The following is a 26,943-nucleotide window of genomic DNA, read 5'->3' on the forward strand; positions in this document are numbered from 1 at the left end:
TCGGTTAAGCATCCGGCTTCGGCTCAGGTCAGATCTCACGGTTCGTGGGTTCGAGCCCCGCGTCGGGCTCTGTGCTGACAGCTAGCTCAGAGCCTGGAGCCTGTTTCGGATTCTGTGTCTCCCTCTCTCTCTGACCCTCCCCTGCTCCAGCTGTCTCTCTCTGTCTCTCAAAAATAAAATAAAAAGCAATAAAAAAAAATTAAAAACAAACAAACAAAAAAAAAACATTTTAGGGCTGCCCAGGTGGCTCAGTCAGTTAGCCGTCTGACTTTGGCTTAGCTCATGATCTGGCAGTTGGTGAGTTCAAGCCCTGCATTAGGCTCTGTGCTGACAGCTCAGAGCCTGGAGCCTGTTTCAGATTCTGTGTCTCCCTCTCTCTCTGCCCCTCCCTCTCTCAACCTCTGTCTCTCTCAAAAATAAGTAAACATTAAAATAACTTTTAAAAAATTCTCTTTAAAAAAAATAAAAAATAAAAACATTTTCATCCCCCAGCTCCTCCAAAATTACTTTTTAAACCCATTGGAATCACTTACTTCCCTGCTCCCTCCTTCAACTTCAAAAGATTGTATTTCGAAGGTGAATAAAGGAAAGCTGAGGGAAATTAAGTTACTTGCCAGTAATATACCCAACAGGTAAGAGGGAGAGCGGGAAGGAAAGCAGGAAGCCCCTAACTGCTTTGGACGCTCATTAAGTTAATCTGTCACTTAAATTTCATTTAGAAAATATTGCACAGGGGCGCCTGGGTGGCTCAGTCGGTTAAGCCTCTGACTTCGGCTCAGGTCAGATCTCACGTTTGTGGGTTCGAGCCCCGCGTCAGGCTCTGTGCTGACAGCTAGCTCAGAGCCTGGAGCCTGCTTCCGGTTCTGTGTCTCCTTCTCTCTCTGCTCCTCTCCCTCTCATGCTCTGTCTCTCTTTGTATCAAAAATAAATAAAACATTTAAAAAAAAATATTGCACAAAGAATACTGTAAAAAGTGGCAGAGCCCGAAATGAAGATCATGTGTTTTGCTGAAGTTTTCCATAGTTTTAATGGTCATGAAATTATACCATTAGTTGCTTTGTTTTGCCTCTTCCTCCCCCAGCACTGTTCTGTCAGCTGCCGTGACAGTGACCTGACCTCAGCAGCTAGCAGTGGGAACTCATTTAATGTTGGATCAATGATAGATGTAATTTTGCAGTCTTTACATTAGGGATGCTAGAGGAACATTTAGGTATAAAAATCTCAATACATTGTAACCTCGTCTAGAAATCTAGTCCATGGTGATTACATGGAAAGTATTCCCTGAACAACTCATAAAGGTACATAATAGGAATGGGTGAGCCTCTTAAATGCTCACCAAGAGGAATCGCTAATTATGCCAATAGTATGTGGCCGTGAAAGACAAATCCTGTTTTAAAATTCTGTTAACAGCATGCAATGCCTTAAAAAAGTTTATTTAGTTTAGAGAGAGAGGGAGACAAAGGATCCACACTGACAGCAGAGAGCCTAATGTGGGGCTTGAACCCATGGCCCGAACCGTGAGATCATGACCTGAGCCAAAGTTGGACACTAAACTTAGCCCGAGCCCCCCAGGCACCCCTACGATGCTTCTACAGAATTGTACGCAAGTGCTAACGCATGCATCAGGTGTCCAGAACTTTGGCCCAGCTTCCCTTCCCATGCCTCCTCGTATGTGGTGAGGCCCCCAGGGATGCAGAACAACACGAGCGAAGCATCCAGCCCCAGAATCCTCAGGCAGGAGCCACTCTGCCTCTTCCCTGGGGTGACATTGTAGCCTCGCTGCCTTGAACTTGGTATAGGAACTGGACATTCCTTTAATCAAGATCACAGAGGCTGTTCTCACATCAGCTCCACCCCGGGTCATTTTGTAAACTTTAAGTGACACAGTGAGAAGTGGAACTTCCCAGATTGAGCTGGTCCCCTATGTTGTGGGGGCATAGCATCATCGACCCCTGCTGTCCCCAGGAGGGACCTTGGTGGGGCCTGGGGCTGCGGCGTCTGTGTCCACTCTGGGGTCACCTCCCAGCAGCAGCTCCGTTTCTGTGTGTCATTAAACTGGGGCTGGCACCTGGCCGTGGGAGGGAGGGTGTGATGTCTTCCCCGGGCGGTGTGGAGCCTGCCCGAAACCCCGGCAGTCCTCCAGCCCCAGTTGACTTGAATCCTAATGCTGTGTTTTGACTCAGGCTGTCGTGCTGTCCACGTATCTGGAGATGGGCGCTGTGGAGCTCAGGGGCTGCCGCGCGGTGGAGCTGGGCGCCGGCACCGGGCTGGTGGGCATAGTGGCTGCCCTGCTGGGTGAGTGCCAGGCGCGGGCTCACTCCTCTGTGAGTGGAACTCGTTGAGGTGTGAGATGTGTGTCTGCTGTTTCCTTGACAGAGACCCGTGTTAGCTTTTCCCTTACTGGACTTTCTGTCCCCTGTACTTATGCGTCCCCCACTGGTGTCTTTAACTCCAGTAAACCTGTTTCTTCTCTCCGTCCCTCTTGCTCGTTCTCTCATCCCCTTATTTATACTTCTCATGAAAGATTGCTTTGCTCCCCTTGGGTTTTTACTTGTTTGTTTTTTTTTTGTTTTGTTTTTTTAAGCAAACGCACATTAATTTGGGCATCTCGAATTGCAATTCAGGGGACAATGGGTTGTCTGAATTAGGTTCCTGTCCCTTTCGGTTTTCTGCCAATAATATGATCAGAAGGCAGTTTTCAGTTCAAAGAAGACTGTCCTCTTCACGTACATGGTTTTTTACACTGCAGGGGCCTTCCCTACTGTTAGATTTAACCCTGCGCAGCAGGTAGACGATCCTCTCATCCATCGCTGTGTCGACTCTGCTGGTTTGTCTCTTCTGAGAAGGGTCGGCCCTGCCGTAGTTTGTACGACATCTTATATTTAAAAATTGTATTCACGATATCCAGTTCTGAATTGATATCAAGGTTTGTCATTCTTTTGTTTGGTATACAGACATTAGTTTAGGCCTAGAGTATTTTTAAGCTTTGTTTTTATTATTTATCATTGACTCCTTTCTTCAGCTTCTGGCTCATTCCGTTCAAGCCACCCAGTGGATAGACCAGCTTCTGAGACACAACATATAACATTCATCACTTTGATATTGTCACCCAGTGCTCTTGTTAAAATGCAGTTTCTGCTCCTGTGGGTCTGGGGTCAGGTCTGAGAGCCTCCTTTATTGTGTCCTCTTTCTGGTACCTTATTTCTTGTCCCAGTGTTCCTCTCTCTGTTTCCATCTGCCTTCCACAGTGTGCTGGGGAGCGTGGGCAGGGTGCTGGCTAACAGCATGCGGAAACGGATCAAGGTTTCCATCTAACACCACGGCACTTGCAGGCACTGATGTGGTCCTGGCTCCTACCCTGCCTTTTGTTCTCCTCTGGTCAGCCTGGTGACATTCCTGTGGGGGTTAGGTTTTATTATTTTATTCTTGTTTTTGTTTTTGTTTTCATTTTTATTTTTACAGAAAGAGAGCAAGTGTCCCTGTGAGCCGGGGAGGGGCAGAGAGAGAGAGAGAATCCATCTCAGGACTCCATCTCACAACTGCGAGATCATGACCTGAGCTGAAATCACGAGTCGGGTGCTTAACTGGCTGAGCCACCCAGGCACCCTATGTTTAAAAAAATGTTTCATTTTGCCAGTGAAACTGGGGTTCTGGGGGGATTAAGCCACTTTATGAAGTCTTGGTCAGTGGAGACCTGAGACTCAAACCAGGCTCATCAGATCCTTATTATCTTTCCTTGACACTAAGTTTGTTGATGTGAGAGGAGTGAACTAGAAGGGAAATGAGGTTTCTTCTGTTTCCTCTGGACAAACAGCGCTTCATGCTGAACTGCACCGGCTGCTGTAGAGACTTGCTAGTTGGCAAAGTGCATAGGTTTAGAGTGATAACTTGGTTTTGACTCCTCTTTTAACTCTTACTCGCTGTGTGACCTTGGGCTAGTTGCTTAATCTCTCCACTTCAGTTTCCCTATAAAATGGGGATCATAACCAGTTCATGCCACAGTGAGGATCCAGTGAGATCATGCATAGAAGCTGGTTAGCTCCTTGACTGGAGCGAAGTGAATGCCCAGTAAATGTTGCTCCTCTGAGTATTTCTGTTTGTGATCTAGAAATCGCGTCTGTGGGGTTGGGTAAAACAGGATGGTGATGAGCTTCTCTGAAGACTGGCGCAGAGTAGGGGCCGAGGTAGTTGCCTCCACACCAGACGCTGGCTCGGGGAGTGGGCTGGGACAGCACAGCCCTGTGCTCTCGGGACCGGGGACGTGTGTTCTCTGGCCCAGCTGCACTGCCCCGGAGCAGAATTCGTTGCCACCTTATTTCTTCTCCCCACAGCACTTGGTACACTCACCACATTGTCCTGGCCTTTTGTTCCAGCCTGCTGTTCCTCATGCCTGTCCCTCCTGGCAGGCAGCAGGTCCCGGAGCTCAGGACAGGTCCCATCCTGTGTGTCCTTGGCCCCAGACACACCTGCCACATGGTAGATACTCCAGTAGTTCTGCAATAAGAGTTGGGCCAACTAGAAAATCATGAGAAGTAATGTTTGTCTTATAAAAGTGATGCAACTCTATTTCAAAAATAGCCCTAGAAGTAGAATAAAGCGGGGGGAAAAAAATCAAACATTCTAATTATTCATGACTCTGCAACATAAGTACTGTTAGCATTTTGGTGTGTTTCCATCCATGTTTCCATCCATTCTTTTTCTTCTGCTTGTATTTTTAGTCACAGTTGTCATCATGGTTCTAGAGGTGTGTGTGTACGTGTGTGCATGCACATATATATGCACACATACGTGTGTCTCATTTGATGTTGTGCCGTGCACATCTCTCTGCTGCTGCATTATTTGTTGTGGCTGCAAAGTAGTAGGCATTACTTTTGAAGGTGAGACCTGAGCGTAGGAAAAATGGAGCCAGCGAAAACTAGAGTAGGTGGTGATTTTGAAAGTGTCAGAGGTTGATTATTCGTTTTAAAGTTTTTTAATTTTTTTTAAAAATGTTAATGTTGATTTTTGAGAGCGAGAGAGAGAGTATGAGTGGGGAAGGGGAAGAGAGAGATGGAGACACAGAATCTGAAGCAGCTCCAGGCTTTGAGCTGTCAGCACAGAGCCCTATGTGGGGCTCGAACTCAGGAAGGACAAGATCATAACCAGAGCCAAAGTCGAATGCCCAGTCGACTGAGCCACCCAGGCACCCCATAAAGTATTTTCATTTTTCTTTTTAAAAATTTCTTTATTTAAATGTTTCATATTTATTTTTGATAGAGAGACACAAAGCATGAGAGGGGGAGAGGCAGAGAGAGGGAAATACAGAATCGGAAGCAGGCTCCAGGCTTAATTAGCACAGAGCCGAGCGCGGGGCTTGAACCCACAAATGTGAGATCATGGCCTGAGTCAGCGTCAGAGGCTTAGCTGACTGAGCCACCCATGTGCCCCAGTATTTTCACTTTTCTTAACCTGAGTCATTTATTCCCCAATTCAGGGAACACCCCCCATATGCCTGGCCCGGGATGCCTGCCTTCTCAGGAAGCATCCATTCTAATTCTGAGGAGGGAGGGAGGAAAAGACGGATTGTATTAAAAAGAAAAAAAACCCCAGTAAGTTCTAGGCAGAACTTTAATAATGGGTATTGAGACTTTCCTGTTAAAAGAAAAAGCCCACTGTTAATTACTGGGTAGTAATTCTGTGTCTGTAGCCTGTACCCCCTCCCCCGCCCGCCCCCTGCATGGTGGGTAGGTCTCCTTGGAGCTCCTGCTCCTCAGGAAATGAAGGCTTAACAGAGGCTAGGCAACTGGCTCAAGTTCACAAAACTCATGGATTGTGGAGTTAGAACTGGAATTCAGTTCTGACTCTCACACCCTGTTCTTAGTTTGAAAATCTCTTTATACTGTGTAGAAAAAAGTATCCCATTTTAAAAGATAGGGTTCTATAAGTTGGGGTGGGGTCAGGGAATCTGGATTCTTTAAAATTTTAATTAAAAAATTTTTAGTGTTTATGTTTGAGAGCGAGCCCAAGCAGAAGAGGGCAGAGAGAGGGAGACACAGAATCCGAAGCAGGATCCAGGCTCTGAGCTGTCAGCACAGAGCCCACCACGGGGCTCGAGCTCATGAACTGCAAGATCATGACCCGAGCTGAAATCGGAAGCCTAACCAGGCTCCTGGGAATCTGCATTTTAAATTCCTCTGAGGAGATTTGATGCCCAACCAAGTCTGGGGAAGAGTCTTTAAGTGTCATGCTCAGGAAGGAGTTGTCTTGTAGTTTTCTGTACGCGCAGTGTAAATCTGCACTGGGCCTTCCGCGTGTCTGTATGTTTACCTGAGGGCTGGATCTCTCTCCCTGGCTGTTTGTCAGCACCTCAGATAGTGCTCTTCTTCCCTTTGTAAACTCGACCTTTTCTTTTGTGCTGAGTCAGTGCGGCCATCCAAGTAGGCACTCGGGCCCACTCCTTGACCCGCAGCCCCACGCGCTGCCCCGAGCCCTGGTGACCCATCTTCTGAGGATTTCTTGATTCTAGTTCTCCCTTTGAGTCCACACCCCCTCCCCCCCCCCCCGCCCCCTCCGAGCTGAGCTCTCAGCATCCATCTCCTCCGTGAGGACATATGCGTGGCCGGCACTTAACCCCCGGCTGCCTCCCCACGGCGAGCACCCCTGAGGCTCCCACCCCATCTTGCAGACTCTTCAGGCTTGCTTTGCAGAGCTGCCGCGCTGTTTGCGGTCCCCGGGACACGCTCGCCGCTTCTGCCTTGAATGCCCTTTCTTCTCCCCTGGCTAGTGGCACATCTCTCCTCTGTAAGCTCAGATTTCCGTTCCTTGTGAACCCTTTCTTTGACCTCTGGCCCTCTCGGAAGATTTCTCCTTTGGGACCCCGCAATCTGGCACCGCAGGTCACCAAGTTTTACTCCCCACGGTGCATCACAGTTGTGTTTCTGGGTCTCTCCTCATGAGGCTGAGCTCCTAGCGGCCGAGGATCTTCCTGCTCGTCTGTGAGTCTCTAGTACGAGCATGCGCTCAGATGTTCCGATAAAGTAAGGTGTTGCTCACAGAGGGATAGACCGGAAGTGGTGGTAAGTGTTTACGTGTTCTTGGTCCATTACCAGGTGAGAGGCCGCGGGGTATGGGGCACCGGGTCCCTGCCCATTAGTCCTCACGAAGTCCGCTTGCCTTAGGAGCGTACCTGTCTGCATGCATGTGAACCTCCCAGGGGTCATTTCCTCCCCATCTTCAGTCGTGGGAGCCCTGCTCTTCCCCCCTTCTTCTGTAGGCTAGCCTCCAGGCGAAGGGCAGCCCTCCGCCTCTTCCAGGCCTGTGTCTGTGCGGCCGAATGTGGCTGCAGGTGACACACACCTGCCAGCGCTCTCTCCACCTTGCGGACCCAGGACAGTCATGGGTGGTGGATGCCACTGTGCTTCTCTCCTACTCTGGTGGCTTCCTCCTGCCCTCTCTCGTCTGTCCACACTCCCAGCTGGTGACTTGTCTTCTCGTTCCACGAGGGGACTGGTGTGGTTAGAGGAGAGCTTCTGTGCCCTCACCGCCTCCAGCCCTCCTGTGCACAGACCCACAGTCTCTGCCTCTGCTTCTGCTGAGCCTGGAGCCGGGCCCCCCTCACCTCTGCGTGGTGCTCTCCTGCACCGTCACTTTTCTTCCCTTTTTCTGCCTAGCCCTTCCCAGCAGCTTGCAAACTGGCTGGCTCCCATCTGAAAACAAAAAACAATAAAAAAAAGGTTTTTGAAAGAGAGAGAGAGTATAAGTGAGTGAGGGGCAGAGAGAGAGAGAGAGAGGGCAAGAGGGAGAGAAGCAGGGCTCAAGTGCCCCCAAAGTGGGGCTCAAGCTCACCCAACATGGGACTTGAACTCCTGAACCATGAGCCGAAGTCAGATGCTTAAGGATTGAGTCCCCCAGGTGCCTGGAACAAAAAATGTATTTTCTGTAGCAGGAAGTGTAGAAGATGGGCCTGGAATAGCTTGTCCTACCAGCTAGCAAGGAGGCTAAAAAAGATGGTGTGGGGTTGTGTCAAAAGTCTGCTGGCAATATTCGAACATGAATAGTGATGACAGCACCGGATTTATATGCATCAGATAGGTTTGACCCACAAGTTGATACAACAACAAAATACACCCAATCAGTCATCTTTGGAGGGTGCTTAGAAACCAGCTGCTTGGTTTATAAAATGGGAGGGAGGAGCAACATTTGTCCGCCTTTCTATTCCGTTCCGATACAAAATGAGTGACATAGTCATTGAAAGAAACTTCCCTTTACAGAAATTTCTCAACAAACGTAGAAGGAATCTAGTGGATTAAAGACCTGGGCACGGAGGACCCTGCCTGTTCACGTCAGAAATAGAGCCTGCGGCTGCTCCGTACCTCCATGAAGGGCACCCCACCACCTCTGAAAGAGGCTTGCTCAAAAAAATCAAACTTAAATTCACCGGAGGATCCAGAGGAGAGAGGCGCAGGCTAAAGGGTATAAAATGGCACAGTCCATAAAATGTGCAGATTGTGGGAAACTATAGGACAAATGATTTCTTACCCAAATTGAAAGGGGACAAAAAAGCTAGGAAACTCATAGATTAACAGACACTTCCAACGTGCTTCGTGCCCCTCCCCATAAACAAACACCCAAAACGGAGCCCCAGGCAGGGCTGCCGTGTTCAGGGATGGACCTCTGGCACGAAGCTGGCGTCTCCTCACCCGACGCCTTGCTTCTGGCCTCGCCCTGCCGCTGGGAACCCTGGTAAAGCCTCAGCTCATTAGCGCTTCTGCTCAGCACTCTCCCTTCGTTAGCTTCTCATCTCAGGAAAAGCCAAAGCCTTTCCGAAACCTGGCTTCTCTGACCTCCTCTACCGCTTTAGTCTTCCCTCCCTCCTTCCTGCCATTGTGGCCGCCCTGGCTGCCCGCGGCAGGCCTGGGCACCTGCTCGCCCGCCTGCCGGGCGACACGTTCCTCCGGCCGTGTGCCCTGCCGTCGTCACCCTCTCGGTGAGGCCTTCCCGTCGTGGTCAGCGTCCAGTGTCCTTCCTGCTTGCTTTTTGCCCCAGAGCATATCTCCAACTAATGTACTGGCCGTTCCGATTTCAGAATCACCTCTTACCGCCGCCTCTTCACTTGACTGTAAGCTCTGAGGTGGGGTTTTTGTCCCGTGGCTGGTAGTAGCAACTTGGATACTGGTGCAGTTGACAGAGGAGTGGCCAAGTCCTCCTGAAACTCCTAGAACACCTAGCAAGTTAGAAGTAGCCTCAGAACCTCAGAAACTCCCCGAGACAGGCACTGGAAAGGTCTACATGGAAGAAATTTTCAAATGAATACCAAGGTGATACACGAAAGACGATCACTCCAGTATTGCCAGCAAATGCAGACTGTTAGGGAATCCAGAGATAAGGTTCTAGGTCAAAGCAGGAAGAGGCTGGCTGTGACTTTTTACTGTCCGGGGAGAGGGGGAGTAAGTCTGCACTCCTCCCCGAGGCTGCGTGCTGTCCGGCCAGGGTGCCCAGTGGCCGGTGTGTGCTTGTAAATGCTGGCAGCTGGAGCCTGCTGGTCAGGATCGCACTCGGCACTGTCCATGGCAGGTGAATCCACCGGCTGCCACCGAAGGGGTGCTTGCCCCAGCTGGCCTGGAACCCCGCGGGGGGAGGGCCCGTGCGGGTCACACACTACAGAAGGTGTGGAAGAGAGAATCTTAGGGAAGAATGGAAAGTATGTTACATTTCAGAATTTACCAGGTCAGACTGAGCAGGATTACACATACAGTGACTGCAGCGCAGGTAAGGTATTTCGGGGCCGGCCTTGGGCAGTTGCTTCACTGTCCAGGGAACTACAGTTCAGTCTTCTCCCAGGTGCATTGGTTCACGGCAACCATTTAGTTCACGATAAGCAACTCGCAAGAAACATTAATGAAATATTGCCTCATTAATGGTATACATGGAGGAACTTGGCATTTAGTAAACAGGATCTCACATTTTAACCTTCGGTACTTTAATGCAGTCTAGTAATTTCTAAGTTTACCATTTATGTGTGTGTGTATATATACACACACATTTATAATTTATATACATATACCAGGTTGGCTGCTTCCTAACAGCAAAAGGAGATGTGGACTGGGGTGTTTTAATAGCTAATTAATCCCTTCCCTGATTCTTTCTGAAGCTTAGACCTCAGAGTGTAGCCTTTCCCTTTGTTTGATATCTTGTCATCTTCTCAATCATTTGCTCCTGGATTTTTCTTTGGTGGATTCCATTTTACCTTCGGGTCTGTTGCCTTGAAGATTGTGGCCTAACGAATAAAGTGTAGTGGCAGTGCCCTGTGGGGCATGGGTCAGCAGCTCCAGTGTAGGGTCACCTGGGGACTCTGCACCTGACAGGCACAACTTAGCAAACGGGTGTGGCAGAGATGCGACTCGAGAGTTCGCTTTTACCAGCAGGTGGTGCAGAAGGAGCGGCTGGTCGTTTTCTGGTCTTTTACAGCCGTCCCTGAAGGGCATGAACTTCTGGATTTGGGGTGGACCATTAGAGACCCGCCCCCCCCCCCGCCCCCGTTAGCTGTATTGATGTGCACATGACTCTCTCTCTGTCCCACATTCTAGGTGCTCATGTAACGATCACGGATCGAAAAGTAGCATTAGAATTTCTTAAATCAAATGTTCAAGCCAACTTACCCCCCCATATCCAGCCCAAAGCTGTTGTTAAGGAGCTGACTTGGGGACAGGATTTGGGGAGTTATTCACCTGGAGAATTTGACCTGATACTTGGAGCTGATATCATATATTTAGAAGAAACATTCACAGATCTTCTTCAGACTTTGGAACATCTCTGTAGCGACCGCTCCGTGATTCTTTTAGCTTGCCGAATTCGCTATGAACGGGATAACAACTTCTTAGCCACGCTGGAGAGGCAGTTTACTGTGAGTAAGGTTCACTATGATCCTGCCAAAGACGTTCATATTTACAAAGCACAGAAGAGACACCAGAGGGAGGACTTGTAGCTGGCTGCAATGCAGAAGAGTGTTGTTATTGGGTGTGTCAACTAAGGTCTTGGCCTGGGAATTGAACCACACTTGATGAGATGGCTCCTGAACAAAAAGTCTAACCAACACATGCCATTTGGAAACAGCGCAGCACCCTGTCCCACTGCTGTGGCTCTGTAGTCCTATTTCACTCTGAAAAATGCTGACATTGAAGGAATGTGCGAGGTACCTGTATCTCCTCTTGATGAGCAGTTTTCACTGGTGAGATGATGCAGGGCTGTTAGAAAGGGGTCAAAAGCAGCGAGCTGGTTTTGGTGAGGCTAACCTATGCACATTATATTAAATACATTCTGAGATTCATGTTGAGCCCAGTGTTCTAATTTTATGATTTTAAAACAGGTTTCAGGTGTATTTCCTGAGTTGTGATGCTCTTGAAGTCTTTTGTCTGCCCCATTTAGGTTTTAAATACTTCTGGTTACTTGAGATTAGGATGTGAGTTCTCTAAGGTCTCATTTCATGCCTTTTGCCTTAATTCACGATTTAGGTGTATAAACAAAGAAGTAAAAATAAAAGTTTAGTTACTTTTTGAAAACACCATGTGCTGTGCACGGGCCATCTTCTTCAAGAGCTGTCGCTTCCCCGTGGCACTCCCCTTTCTCAAATGTAGTTTTTGTATTTCTTTCCTAGGCCTTCCCCTCCTTCGTATAATGCGTAAGGTGACAATGAGAACAGTTTTAAATCTTACCCCTTCATGGGAGGTTAGCTCCCCGAGAGGCCTCTTCCACATTATGCTTGTAGTTCCTTATTCCATGTCTGGATTCCCCGGAAGACTGGGAGCTTCTGGAGGCCAGGGCTGCGAGTGCCTCCTCCGGGGTGGCCTCCCTGGGCCAGTGTCTCCTAGCCAAACACGCACTGAGTGAAAAGCATGCATTCCATTTAGAGGGTACTGGTCTTTGGGTTAAATGATGGCTACGTTGTTTTGTGATTGTCTTTGACAGACTTTGTGAATGAAGACTCTCTCTCTCTCTCTCTCTCTCTCTCACACACACCCCTTTTTTATTTTTTTAAACAATGTAAAAGCTTGCCAGTATAAACAAATTCAGATGACAAGAATTATAATTTCAATATGGTAGTTGGTACTGGAGATAGATCTGTTTTGTAAAACATTGGAAACAAGACCTCCTTCCTCTTAGCCTTTTAATGACCATCTTGGATGTGAAAATACCCAATACATTACTTTCTACATATATTTTAGAGGTTTTACTTTTAATAAAGATGAATTATGAATTAAAAGTTCTGAGCATTCTGTGATGTACTGGTTCCACACAATTTTGATAAATGCACATGAGATGGAAATACCCATAGCTTAGCAAATCTGTAAAATGCCAGTACTGTGCCATGAACGTGAAGGTCTTTTAAAACCGGCGAAACCCAAGCCCTGCAGTCTCAGCAGCACTGTAATGAAGGGCCAGTCCCGTTCAGGTATGTGATTCAAAATGAGTATTTTCATTGGGGTTCAGCTCCTTTCATATCCCTGACTTAGAGAACAGACAGTAAAGTGGTTTGGGATGTGGACAGAGGACAAGGTGGGATGAGGGGGTTGAGGTGAGGAAGGACAACTTCAAAGGGTCTGGATGCGCTACCAAGTGACGTAAGCATTAACTGGTGGTTTTACATGTTGTCCGTAAAACATTAAGGATCAGAGAAGGTTGAAGATAATTTTTTTTCTTAATAGATGAAAATAAAAGGCAAGAAAAATTCAACAGGAATAGTGTGGTGTTTAAGTGAAAAATCAAGTGGTTTTTTGTTTTGTTTTGGGTTTTTTTGGCTTTGGCTTTAAAATGTTGTCTCAGGCCCAGTTCCCTGGGGAAATACACTACGAGATGGACATTAAGGTGTAGAAAGTTTAAATGGGAATGCTTTCAAGATCAACATCTCCGAGGTAGTCCAAGTAGCAGGACTAGGGAAGAGGGAGAAATTGCGCTGGGATGCAGTCCTCGGAAGTGAGAGCTGGGGTGGCCGTGTAGTTGGGCCGTATTAAGGCAAGAGGGCAGGATTTATATCCCTGTGTAGAGTTAGCCATGTGATCCAAGGGGCATAATCTTAGGCTACCTGGAGAGGAACTCCGCTGAGAGCCATCAGCCAGCCTTCCCAGAAGCTGGGGAAGTGAGTGCTTCATGGGTGTGTGGTGTTGAGGGATGGGGGAAGAGACATCTTATCTGGATAATATGCCACAGTGTCCATGATAAATGTCAGGAAAGTGGTGACAGTTTTCTCTTATGTTAAAAGATTGATCCCACAAACGTGCTTTCTAACTGTGCTTATTTTATCCTCAAGGGTAGAAACCAAAACCAGGTGTACACTAAGCATTGATCTTCACACTGCTCAGTTTCTTAGTTTTCCCGTGACTTTTCCTACAATTAAGATAAAATACCAGTGCCAAGATGCCAAGTTAAAATATATGTAGGACATCAGGTTCTTAGAACTACCACCATAAAGCACGCTGTCATTCTCTGTGCAGATTACTTATTATCTTTTTAATGTTTATTTATTTTTGAGAGACAGAGACAGACTGTGAGCAGGGGAGGGGCAGAGGTGGGGCGAAACAGAATCACAAGCAGGTTCCAGGCTCCACGCTGTAAGCACAGAGACTGACGTGGGGCTCAAACCCATGAGGCCGTGATAACCATGACCTGAGCTGAAGTCTGCCGCTCAACTGACTGAGCCACCCAGGCGCCCCAAGATAGCAATTTTTAAATCAAGAGGGGCACCTAGGTGGCTCAGTTGATTGAGTGTCTTGACTCTTTGATTTCAGCTCAGTTCATGATCCTAGGGTTGTGGGATTGAGCCCTGTGCTGGGCTCCACTCTGAGTGTGGAGCCTGCTTGAGATCCTCTCTCTCTCTAAAAATAATAAACATTTTAAAGTAATTTTAAAAATCACTTTTTAATGTACCAGCATGGGACCTGACAGGATCGGTGAAAGTCGTGTGATTAATTGTGTCAGAGACATGGTCATGATAGTACTGCTCCCCCAGAACCTCTCTCTAGCCCTAAGTAGCATTTTTGTTTTGTTTTTAATTTAAATTTTTAATATTTATTTCTGAGAGAGAGCGAATGAGAGAGCAGAGCAAGAGCGGCAGGGAGTCTGAACTGGGCTCACACTGACAGCAGGGACCCGACATGGGGCTCGAACGCCTGAACCATGAGGTCATGATTGGAGCCCAAGTCGGTTAATCCGACTGAGCCGCTCAGGCGTCCAAGAAGTAGCATTTTCAAGGTCTTTAACAAGAACGAGGCAGGGTGTTGTAGTGAGTACACACAGCCTTGTTCTGAGAAAAGAGAGACTTGGTTTCTCTTAACACTGACAGAAACTGCATGAAATCGGGGTAGAACTCCATTTTTGTGTGTGTGTGACTTTAAAAATTGAGAATTTGTTAGCTCTGAAGTTTCTTTCCAATCTTCAATCATATTATGCTCTTCTTTCTACAGCCAGGGAAGTGCTAAAATTTAACACCAGAAGACACGGTATGCTGAAACATTAAGTTTCCTAGCTGAGAACTGTTTCTGAGGAAGACTCAAGGGAAAGCCCTGTAACACGTGCAAAAAAGGGAGGCCTGTCTGCTACCAAACCGTGTGACAAGGCTGGCTCTGCTACTTCTACTTTCAACTCCTTCAAAAAACTACATGAAGTTTGACGTAAAAAAAATACTAACATATTTTCATTAATTTAGCAAGTTAAGGCTTAGGAAGCAACCTCCAAATGTAAAAACCATACTTTAATAAACATTCCCACTCCACAGTATCTATCGTAAAGATAGTCTAGCTTGTATTTATGCTAACTTGTGTTATCTGGAAGAGTCAAAATAACCTAACCGTCCACAGAAGAGGGTGCTTATTAAACTATGATTTAGCCACACAATGGGATACGACACACCAGTTACAAAGACTGAGGCAGATGTCCATAAGCTGAAATAGAACTGTCAGGACACATTCAGTGACAAAGTACCATTTATGTAAAAAGGGGAGAGAGGAGAGAATAGACATTACATTTGCATATGTATGCACAGATTGTCTCTAAAAGGATACACAGGAATCTGCTTTTTACTGTTTCCCCATGTGTCCTATTTTCCAAACATACATACTACTTAAGGAAACTAAGTTAAAAAATAATGAGGACATTATCAAGAAAGTGAAAATAAAACTTAAGAGAATGGGAGAAACTAATTGCCAATCATACTACCTGGTAAGGCTCTGGTATCCAGAATATATAAGGAACTCATAAAACTCAACAACAATGAAAACAAAAAACACCATTAAAAAATGAGCAAAGGACTTGAATAGACATTTCTCCCAATAAGATCTACAAATAACCCCAGACACATGACGATACTCGACATCATTAAAGAGTTGTAGATCCAATCGATAGCTCGTTGATAGCTACCTCTTCACACCTGTAAGGATAGGCATAATTAAAACAAACAGGCAGCACACAGAAACTGGACCGTTCGCACATCAGTCATCGGTAGGAATGTAAAGTGATGCGGCAGCTCAGGAAGAATTTGGCAGATCCTCAGAAAGTAAACATAGAACTGCCATATGGCCCAGCAGTTCCACTCCTGGGTATGTATCCAGAACTGAAAGCAGGGACTCCAATACTTGCACTTGAATGTTCGCAGAGGCACGATTCACAAAAGCCAAATAATGGAAATAGCCAAATGTCCATCAATGGATAAATGGATAAACTGTGGCTACATAATGGATTATTCTGCCACAAGAAGGAAGTACTGGTAAATGTTTTTGAGAAACCTCAAAAAACATGCTCAGTGGAAGAAGCCAGACACAAAAGGTCACATAGGATCCTATTTATAAGAAACATTCAAAATAGGTAAAGATAGAAATGGAAAGCAGATTTGTGGCTGCCTGGGGCTAGAGGGAGGGTAAAATGGAGAGTAACTCTTTAATAGATGGAAGGCTTTATTTTGGAGTGATGATGTTTTGGACCTAGATAGGCAGTGGGTGGTAGCTAGCACAACATTGAGAAGGCCCTAAATGCTACTGAATTGTTCACTTAAAAATGGTCAATTTTGTAATGTAAATTGCACCTCAATTAAAAAAAAAATAGCATTGTAATGCCTGGAAATACCTTTCCTCTTCATGTGTTAGGACCTCACCAGAATTCTGAGGCCATTTGGTCAATGTGCATAAGAAAGTTGTGGAGAGGGGCGCCTGGGTGGCTCAGTCGGTTAAGGGTCCGGCTTTGGCTCAGGTCATGATCTCACAGTTCGTGAGTTCGAGCCCGTCGGGCTCTGTGCTGACAGCTAGCTCAGAGCCTGGAGCCTGTCTTCACATTCTGTGTCTCCCTCTCTCTCTGACCCACCCCTATTCCCACTGTCTCTCTCTGTCTCTCAAAAACCAATAAAGAACATAAAAAAAATAAAGTGTAGCTCTTCATAAATCCCTAATAAAAAAAATCCTTTAAAAAAATGTGGAGAAATTAAAAACGCACAATGGAGTAACATTGATTAAGGCAATTGATTTTCTGGGGGTTTTGCCTTAAGCAGTTTAGTGGAATTGTGGTATCATTTAGAGGATGGAAAAAACCAGCTCAAAGATGAACAGATTTAGAGGAGAAATTAGAAGTTCTGTTTTGCACCTCTGTTGTGCAATCTGAGTGGAGAGGACAAATGGGAGAGTCTAGCACAGAGCTAAAATTGTATGAACGTTTTAGGATGGTTTCTTTGGCAGGGTCGTAGAGCTTCTTGAGGACAGGGACTTAGTGCTCAGAAGTGTGTCTTCAAGTGTTTAAAATAAGCAAGTGACCACAAAGGTAGGGATAAAAGATAGGCACTCGATCCCTTTATTGGAGGCTCAAGCACCTGGACCTGGGTTACAAGGACGGTGACTGAATGTCCTGATTTGCTCAGCACATTCCTGCATTAGGGACCTGTTGTCCCTATTAACATAACCCTTTTCACTCTCAAAAATGTGTCTCTACAGTAACAAGTGGTCACACTTTGCAGAAGAGAAAGAATAAAATTTATGCAATTCCTTCAGCTCGATAGCAGGTTTAACAAGCTTAAGTACAGCATGGCAAAAATTTTTTTAAAAAGTACCTTAGAATGAATGCAACTGCTTATTTTCAGAAATTCAATCAACAGGAGAGAATCTTTTATCATGCTTTTAGCAAAGAGCAGATTAACCACACCTCCTCCCATTTCCTTCCGTTTTATATGATCACAGAACTTTAGAATCACAGGGGAGCCTGCGAAGTTCGCTATTCTTACTGATCTTCCAATGCAAATACGCATTTCATGACACTGGAGACAGCTGGTCAAATGTCTCTGTTGGTTTTCTCAATAGGGCAGTAACATGTCCACATCTTCAAATAGGCACTGTTCAATCTTAATGAACAAAGAAATCTTGTGCTAAAAATGAGGAATACAGTGAAATTAAGTAACTGAAGATATGTTCTGGTCGCTCAAATTAGTTTTCTGTTGCTGTGCAACACACGCTTGTGATATATTCTAACATAGACTTTGCTCACGTAACAAAAGTAATAAACCGAAGTCCAAGAAAATACAGCTAAACATGACCGGCAGAAACCAAAATATAGAGATCCCAACCCCAAAAAAGAGACTTACAGAGTTTTGAAAAGCATGTTTATGTGACTGCACATAAATGTGTGTAAAAAGGGACATTTTTTAGGACAGTTGATACCACAAAGATTACAGTAAGAAAAAGCACTTTCTGACAATATTTCACAAATTCACAAGGATCACTTTAATATACAAAGCAATTGCTACCATTCTGAACACAAAGCAGCTACTATGTACATAGTGTTAATAAAATGCAGTATAACTCAGTACATTTTCTCTCTTTACACGGATAGAGCACAAAAAGATTTAGGTAAAAAATTAAAACAGGGATGTTTCTAGAATGTAGGGAATTTTATTAGAAATGTATTTCCCTCATTATATTTACTTAGTATTCAACTCCAATAGTAATATCAGAGTTAAAAATCAATACCCTGTTTTGTGCTGATAGTTTTGGGGGGAGGTATTCTTTACCCCAATCCTCAAGGAAAAATTAAAAACAAAAATCATCTTTCTCTCTAGAAACTTCCCTGATTATTTTGTTTCTAAAAAGTTTCAAGTGATACATCTAGGTCAGAAATAATTCTTTTTGGGAGGGGAGGACAAATGACAGGTGGACAAATCAGTTGGGGATGACTCTACATGGAAAACTGCTAATTAGCACTCCTCTTTGCCACCCCTAATAACTTCATACTCACAGAACAATGTTGACAAATTATTTCCCCCTTTTAATATAAATAATTTTTATTACATACACAAATTGGAGTGGCACCTGGATAAAAATGTCCATAAAGCATTTACCAATTCAATTTTAAAAACATAAGAAAATAAAACCTCCCAAACACAATAATATATCATTCTACTTGGCCAACTAATGTAGGACTACCATCTGCAGGGATTTTCCTCCTTCCCTACCAACTTTCCAACTATCTCAGATTGCCTCTTCCATTTCTGAGATGCTCCTCGGAAGCTTGGAAATGCTGTACTTCTGTAGGCAAGCGGCATATAATGCCTGAATAAAGGAGGTAAAATCTGATTTCCTACCGTTTGCCCCCTTTCAAAGACATTTCCCAAAGATTGTTCATTTTCCTTTTACTTGCTGGTGAGAATAATTAAAAATGTATCAGGTTATATACCCAGCTAGGAACTGCACCCACAGTACCAGAATGCAGACAGGTCAATATTTTCTCTCTGTGCTAAAACAACTCTGCCTGTTTATAATATCATCTTGCTTCACAGGCTTTGTTCTATTTTTTTTTCTATTTTTATTTTTTTAAAAAATAAATTTCAAGCTAAAACACCTGAAATATAATCCCTCCACTCAAACGGTATCTGGTCCCTCTTAGTTTGCCCCCTGAGGACGCATACAAAGGCTTAAGCTACATTCACTGATCAGTAAGAACTTATCACAAGCACATGAGACAGATGGAACGTCAGCACCCTGTTTATTTGAAATTCTTCCATACTGACTCAGCTTCATGATATGTTCAACCCCTCAGGGATTAGTGCCTCTCCTAGTCATTGATTCGAGAAAGTCAAGGAAACCAGTTCCCAGTACATACAGTGACTGTGCAGTCAACTTAAAAAAGTCAACGTATCAACATTAAAAGTATTCAAGATGTACGCAGACCATCCAACAAAGTTCTAGTTGTGCTTTTTGTACAAGTGAGTGAGCAAATGTATCCCCTGACTCTTCACCTACAGGTGGCTTACCAAAGTGCACTGCACTTTCCCTTCCCGCCTGACCTCAGTCAGATTTAGGGATTTCTTTGATGTTAACAAAGCCAATTTAGCTGAAAAAAACCATAGTCAAAAGATTCCATGTGGTCTCCATGATGATGGTAATTAACTGCCTTGAAAACTATTTTACTGTTCTGGATAAATTCAGATGTCTTGGCACCTACAGACAGCACTAATGTTGGAATGGGAATAAAGCCTCATTTAAAATTGGAAATAAGTATCGACTTACTCAAGTTGCTTTTCCTTCTATCTCTATCCATGATGAAAAAGAATCCCATTGGGTTCAAACTCATCTCTTAATTAACTGGGCTAAGTCAAATCTAATTTCCTGTTACTTTTCTTTTACAGATATTTATAAGGCTAGTCTTTAGGTGCTAAAATATTTTAATGCAACTTCCCATTTTAAAAAGTCACATGATTTGAAGAGAGGAGAAAGACCTAAAAAGCCAGTTGACAATTGATGAGGGAACTTCTCAAGTTGCTAATACCCAACAGGGTCATTTTTAAAAGTGCAAGTTACACCAAACATTTACAAAGAATATAATGTAAATATAATCCAAATAAATATACAACTTCTGTATTAGGTCAACAGGAAACAGTATAGCAAACGTTTTCAGAGCCACAAAGGCAACAAGATGAAGCCTCTTAAACATAACTGAAAAGGTGTGTAACGACTCTTCTAAAAACCCACTTTAATTCAAAATCATAACTTTATATTAGCCTTACTTAATCCTGCAAAAGAAGCAGCCTTTTTGATTTTCAAAATGAGACCAATTTATGCTAATAAATTGACTGTAGCTGATCACAAAATTAAAAACATTTTTAAAATGTAAAGAAGAAATCTAGATTGAAGTCACTTCAAGTAAGTAAAAGCATCCTGGTTTAAACAAACTGGTTGTTTCTTCCTAAGCCTTTGTATGATTCCACATGTCACCCCAAGTGGTCAAAATGATAGTAGGGATTAGGCCTGAGAGACAGAGATAGACTTCAGCCAGATGACTTCTGATCGGACAGCCTGCCTGACTGGTATTGTGCTTTCAGATCCCCGCACTGCTGCTGACCTACCATAAAAACATGTTTTCTGACAAAATCCCTGCTCTGATGAAAACACCAAAATTCCTCCCCCAGGATGAGTTTTGAAAAACCAGTGGTACCTTTTAGAAGCTATCTTCAAAATGTTTTTACCACGGTTATAGCTGCCAGAGACAAAGCATAAAAACCAAATACTTTGGGGGCGGGGGAGTTTTCAAGTGACTAATAACATACATAAAAGTATCAAGCCAAAGAAAACTAACAATAAAAATAAAATACTTGGAAGAAAATCAGAAGACAAAAATCAATCACGAGTGCTGGAGTAATGCAGTCCAAGAAACTACCAAAAGGGATGCAACAGAACACGCAAAGATGTAAAATTTCATCTGACCTCAATATACTATAATACTCAGCATTCCTGACTTACAAGCTCTTAGAGCTTCAGATTATATACTGTATGTATTTATATATGTACACTATATTATACAAATGCCATCCCCCCCAATAATATCTAAGTGAACAGAGCACCTATGACAATATGATGGTTGCCAATATGGTACTTGAGTTTGAAAACAATGAACTTAAAATTATATCTGTATCAATTTTTTAATAATGTGAACACATTGGATCTAGCCCTTTCTAAACCATTTTCAGTTAAACACTATCAAAGTTTGAAAACTCATAAGAGTAATATATCAAAAATAAACCCCTCCCACTTCATTTTTATTAGAGTTAATCTGTCCTATAGATAAAAGTGCCACATGGCCCTATATTTGCAAAGTAAGCGATACCAAACTTGCTATTTTCTAGGCAAATCAGTAGCATATGTACAGACTCCTATGCTGACATTTTCATTCCCTTTTGGCCAATACGAAAAGAAAAAAACATTTATTACTGGTAATGTGGCCATATATATTCTTGGCTACAAGATTTTTAAAAAATTGTGTCATTTCCTTAATAAAGATTCTCAAAGTTGCATGCTTAAAAACAAACACTTTCCCAATTCTTGTTTAAAAAAAAAAAAGTCTGCACAAAAGATGCTTAATTTCTATCTGTATAAACTGAAATCTTCAAGTCTCTTGAAGGGTCTAAGTAACAGAATACATTTCTTAACCTCACCACTAAGTAACTGACTTCAAGCCAGTGCAATCATCCTCAAGGTACAAAGGACCTGGTGTTTTAAAAACTTACAAATTCAACCAGCTAGTAACGATGTGACTGCCTTGATTTCTCAGGGACTAAGAGGACCACCAACTTTTCTAACTAAACAGAATGCCTCAACTTTTGGAAAACATTTTACTTTGGAGAATACAACTTGCTAAATACTAGGCAATGTTCATTTGTAAAGTTTATGACATTCAAAAACATTTTGACTCATTAAGAAAGAATTCTAGTTTGTGAACAGATTCGTGATCTTGCTTGGTTTCTGTTGAAGTTTTGGAAAATGACATATCTATGCTGGTATACAAATAATTTTTATGCTACAACTTTCCCCATTAGCTCAGCAGGATAAACATCAAACTTTACAGTCGTTTGAAAGCCTTCTTGAGAATCTGGTGAATTGTCCAAATATAAGACTACAACACTCAATTCTTAGAATGATGCTCCTTCATAAACTCTGTTCATCCTTGAAAAAAGACAATGGTTTGTTACAAACAAAAATACACCATTTACAAATATTAATTAAAAACCTTACTTTTCAAAATGGACCCAACAATTAACACCCACATCTGCATATTCTGTTAACACATTAACAAACTTAACTTTTAAAAATAACCCATGACAAAATATAACACATTAATTTTCTACACTCTTCTTTTAAAAGGAATAACCTCAAATGAGAAATTATATCTAACATTACGTCAGTCTCCAATTTTTAAAATCCACCTCATCCTATTTTTTCTTTTAAAGGGTACGTTTATAAAGATGTATCAAGCTTAGTGAATGAATAATTAATAATGAGAAGTAGTATCGGAAACAAGGTATGATACATATAAATACAGACTGGTATAGTCGGGGTGGAAACAGGTAGCTCCTCTGCAGAACAACAAAGGCTATAAAGCATTGGAAAGCTCAAGCATAACTCTCCTTTTTAGGAGAAAACACACAAAAAAAATGTTTCGTAAGAATGACAATCTGAATATTGTAGTACAGCAGTCATTCAAATACGTCAGAAGAAAATAACTCTCCTTGTGTACATCTACTCTGTACTTTTTATAACTATATCCTTACAACTTCGTTCATTAAAAAAATTCACTAGAGATACTCTGTTAAAGTATGTTAATATGGAAAAGATTTAAAATCAGTATTTTTCTACAACACATAGCATTTTATAAACAAATATATCACTTTGTTTTATTTAGCATCTTGAAGGCTTTCCTGTTGGTAGTATAATGTAAGTGCAAATGGAAACAGTTTAATTCGAAATATCTTTTTAAGTAAATGAGTGACATAAATATTTTTGAAGGCGATGACAAAAACATTTATTTAAAAACCTTGTTATGTAACTCAAGGGGCTGGTTTACTAATGAGCATCTTTTTACTAAGAATTTAGTACTAACTATAACAAGCTCTGTACTTTTATTTACTTCAATTTAATTTAAAATTCAAATACCATGCTTTTTCATTCAGTTGGTTACTTCTTTTAATGTATTCAAAAATGTTGAACACATACAGAACTGAAGTAAGAAGCAACAACTGCCCTACGGAAGAGCTATAGTTAATACAGAAGGTCAAGGACAAGTTGTCAGTATTGAAGAGAATGTACATAGAAAGCACTTCGATTTCATTCTTAATTTCTTCAACACCATACTAAAAATTCTTTTTTAGAGGGTCTATCTCTTAGCAGTTTTACATAATTCACAATGGAAATGTGAAAACATGTCAAATTTGGCAATCAACACTTCTTCATTGCACCTTCCTTACTTGATACATGCGGCCCACACATCACTTCAGCCCAAGAGGCTGGGGTAACTCTGTCCCTAAGGCAATCAAAGAGCTCAGCACAAACCTTGAAATCATTTTAAAAAGGATTTTCTTTTCCTCATTTCCCCCATCAATTTACAAGTAAACAAATTATTACTTCTTGAAGAGGGTGGGGGACGAAAAGCAGAAGTATCTTCATGATTCCTGGTGCTGACAAGTTCTTGAGGGAGAAGTGGAGGCAGGTGTTGGAACATTCACAGTTTAATGCAAAAGCACAAATGAATGAAATTCTGTAGTTGCTTTCAGGCAGTTTTGCGCATAGAAAAAAAGAAATGTTTAGAAAATAAAATGTTTATTTGTCTTTCTGGTTCAGGCCAAGCCAGTCTTTTTCCACCATAACAGGTGAAATTTAAATCCCAAATTAATCTGATTTGTGGCAGTAAAGGTCCTTAAGTGCTTTTAGCTCCTCAATGAGAGTCTTATTTTGGTTTTCAAGCACTGCCACTCTGTTTTCTAAACATTTCACATATTCTTTCTTCTTTCTACGACACTCTCGTGCTGCTTCCCTAGGAGCAAAGAAGGACAGGAAAAATTATGCAACATTTATTTCTGTATCAATTATTTTGGCTTAGAGTACTTGTAGATATTTAGCTCAAAGTAACAAATATTTTAATATTGATTAGGCATTTGAAAAAAGTACACAGAATGACCTGCAAATTGCCTCATATAAAATTTTAATATACCATAGAAGTTTGATTAAAAAAAGAACCCCGAATGTGAAAAGCCCACAAACAACCCAAAGGGCTAAATGATCACTTAAAATTATATCACTGTTTATTGATATGATCTGCCTCATACCTGTAAAACTTGAAATTCTATCAATAACTAAGAAAATACTAAAGCTAAATGTCAGTGTGCGAAACATCATAAATGAAATAGAAAAGTCTCACAAAGCCGTCACTTCAAGGCATTAAAGAAAAACAATAACCTGAATCTCTTCCACAAATGATGTTGTATACCCATATGTAAGAAAATGAAATTGGACCCTTACCTTATGCCATGTACAGAAACTAACTGAAAGTGGGTTAAAGATCTAAATCTAAGACCTAAACTATAAAACTTCTAGAAGAAAACATAGAAGAAAAGCTTCAAGACACTGGATTTGGAGTGATTATTTGGCTATGCCACCAAAAGCACAGACAACAAGAGCAAAAATCAACAAATGGGGTCACCTCAAACTTTAAAAATTCTGTTCATGAAAGAATACAATCAACAGAGTGAAAAGGCAACCTATGGACTGGGAGAAAATATCTGCAAATCATATGTATCTAACAGGGAATTAATATCCAGGATATACTCAAGAACTCTTACAACTTACAAATCAAACCACAATGAGATACCACCTCACACCCATTAGGATGGCTACTATTAAACAGACAAACAACTAAAACAGAGAATAGCAAAAGGTGATGAGGATGAGAAGAAATTTGAACCCTGTGCACTGTTGGTGGAATGCAGAATGGCCCAGCCACTACAGAAAACACTCTAGTGATTCCTTAAAAAATTAAAAATAGGTTTACCCTGTGATCCAACAATCCTACTCTTAGACATAATCCAAACAAGACAGGACAGGATATTGAAGAGAGATGTGCGTGCCTCTGTTCCTAACAGCATTATTCATAATAGCCAAGATGCAGAAGCAACCCAAGTATTCATCAACAGATGGACACATTTTTAAAAATGTGCTGTACACATGCAATGGAGTATTACTCGGCCTTAGAAGGAAGGACCTCCCATCACATGCTACATGGATGAATTTTAAGGACATGATGCAGTAAAAGAGACAAATGTGGATACCACTTATATGAAGTATCTAAAGTAGTCAAACTCATAAAAACATAAAGTAGAGCGGTGACTGCCAAGGACTCACAGATGGGGAAAATGAGGGTAATTGCTTTTAGTAGAGTTTCAGTTTTGCAAGGTTAAAAAGTTCTGGAGACCTGTTGCACAACATTGTGAACATATTTAACACTACTGAACTGTATGCTTAAAAATGGTTAAGATGGTAAATTTTAAGTTTTTTTACAATTAAAAAATTAATTAGAAAATTTAACACTAAGAATAAAATATTTTTTAGCAAGCTATGAAGGATAAACTAGTGAACTCTTTTTTAACTCTATGTGAATAAGGACCATATATTATATCCTTAGTCACCAGCAGAGGGACTGGCATAGGTAGGTCCTTATTAGTAAGTAAACAGAAGAGTTGAAAGCAAAAAGGTCCTAAGTCTTTAAACAATGGAAAATAGCAGCAATTTCTTATCACTCATTTACAACAGTGGTAGTACGTAAGTAAGAACAATATTAGCATCAGCGTCTGGGTTCTTAGGTTTAAGTGGCTGGTGACCTCTTACCAATTATATGGCCACAGGCAAAGTACTTAACCTTAGTTCCCTGACTGTAAAGCAGATAATATTATCTGCTTCAGAAGTTTTATGAGGATTAAAGGAGTTAATCTGTAAAAACTGCATGAAATAGCGGCTGGCATTTCCTAAATGCTACTACATATGTGTTAGCAATGACTATTTCTAGATAATTCTAATGTCTGCATGCCCACATAGCCTACTGGTTCAGAAAAAAGGAGCAAGCTGACTTCTGGAATAAAAAAAGTTGTACCTAATGATATATTATCCATGATAGATATGGACAATATATGACCCACTGCATCACTGTACCAGTGGTAAAAAATTTTTTTTGTAAAAAAGTTTAAAATGGCCCAAGATTCTAATGCACAGTGAAGATGACAAGCCGAGAAGTGCTAACGAGGCAAGAGTGATCTAAAGGGGCTCAGTGGGGACGATTTAGAGGCCAGTCTGGATGTTCTGTATGTGGTGAATTCTAACAGAGAGCATGGATTATGTATATACACATTTACAGATCTAATTTTATCCAGGGCTGACTCATCTTGTTTTCCTTGCTTTCTCCTTCTCCATCATTTGAGAATTTACAGCCCACAGGTGCTCACAGGAATGCCAGATCTACATGCTAGTTTCCAAAAGCTAAACTAACATGATCCTACAGCTTAGTGTCTCCAAATTTAGGAGACACTAAGTATACTAAAATCAGTATACTACAGTGTTATGAAAGATTAGACTAGGATTCTAAAAAAAAGAAAAAAGAGAGAGAGAGAGAAAAAGAGAGAGAGAGAGAGAGAGAGTGAGAGGGAAACACTGGGCTATGAAAATTAGTTATTTCCTTAATGTAAGACCTCTGATCCTTTCCATATACTATCATGAATTGAGATGCTCTCCAAAGAGCAGTTTTAACTAGCATGTCCTAAACTGAGTATGTATACAACAAATACTTTTTTCCACGTGGGGGGAATACCAAATAAATTTCAAGTAACACATAGTCTTGCAGAACAATGTTCAAATTGTTTAAAATAAATAAACTTGGATACAAATTTGGATATAGTATGATATACTAGCGAGAATTATAAACTGAAAATCAAAAATCTTGGGTTCAGATCCTGGCTTTGCAATTAACTATTTGTGTAGCTTCCAACAGGTCCATGCAAGAACTGTTTCTTCATCTGTTTTTTAAAAACAGGACTAATCAAGATGTCTCCAAACAGGACTGACTGATTGGTATTAAAGAGTGTGCAAAATCAGGGAATAAATGTGGCGCATCGTTCTAAAGCACCAATTT

At 42.2% G+C, this 26,943-nt stretch overlaps 2 protein-coding genes across 9 annotated transcripts in view; one reads left to right on the forward strand and one right to left on the reverse strand.

Moving 5' to 3' along the window:
- Positions 1-16,070, forward strand: part of METTL21A (methyltransferase like 21A) — an 18,277-nt gene extending 2,207 nt beyond the window's left edge. For 2 of the 3 annotated variants that reach the window (XM_029933962.1, XM_029933961.1), the window contains exons 3-4: positions 2,184-2,295; positions 10,566-12,251. In XM_029933962.1, the coding sequence (XP_029789822.1) occupies positions 2,184-2,295; positions 10,566-10,963 (510 nt within the window). In that variant the 3' untranslated portion in view covers positions 10,964-12,251. Of the gene's footprint in view, positions 1-2,183; positions 2,296-10,565; positions 12,252-14,435 lie in introns of those variants that run through there. The other variant, XM_029933963.1, reaches the window with a different exon arrangement.
- Positions 16,071-17,588: 1,518 nt separating this feature from the next.
- CREB1 (cAMP responsive element binding protein 1) overlaps positions 17,589-26,943 on the reverse strand; it is a 59,416-nt gene continuing 50,061 nt past the window's right edge. For 5 of the 6 annotated variants that reach the window (XM_029933964.1, XM_029933967.1, XM_029933966.1 and 2 more), the window contains one exon: positions 17,589-23,802. In XM_029933964.1, coding sequence (XP_029789824.1) covers positions 23,658-23,802 — 145 coding nt within the window. In that variant the 3' untranslated portion in view covers positions 17,589-23,657. The remainder of the gene's footprint in view (positions 23,803-26,943) is intronic. The other variant, XR_003906501.1, reaches the window with a different exon arrangement.

This window comes from Suricata suricatta, chromosome 3, assembly GCF_006229205.1.
Source record: "Suricata suricatta isolate VVHF042 chromosome 3, meerkat_22Aug2017_6uvM2_HiC, whole genome shotgun sequence".
In the NCBI taxonomy this organism is placed as follows: Eukaryota; Metazoa; Chordata; class Mammalia; order Carnivora; family Herpestidae; genus Suricata; species Suricata suricatta.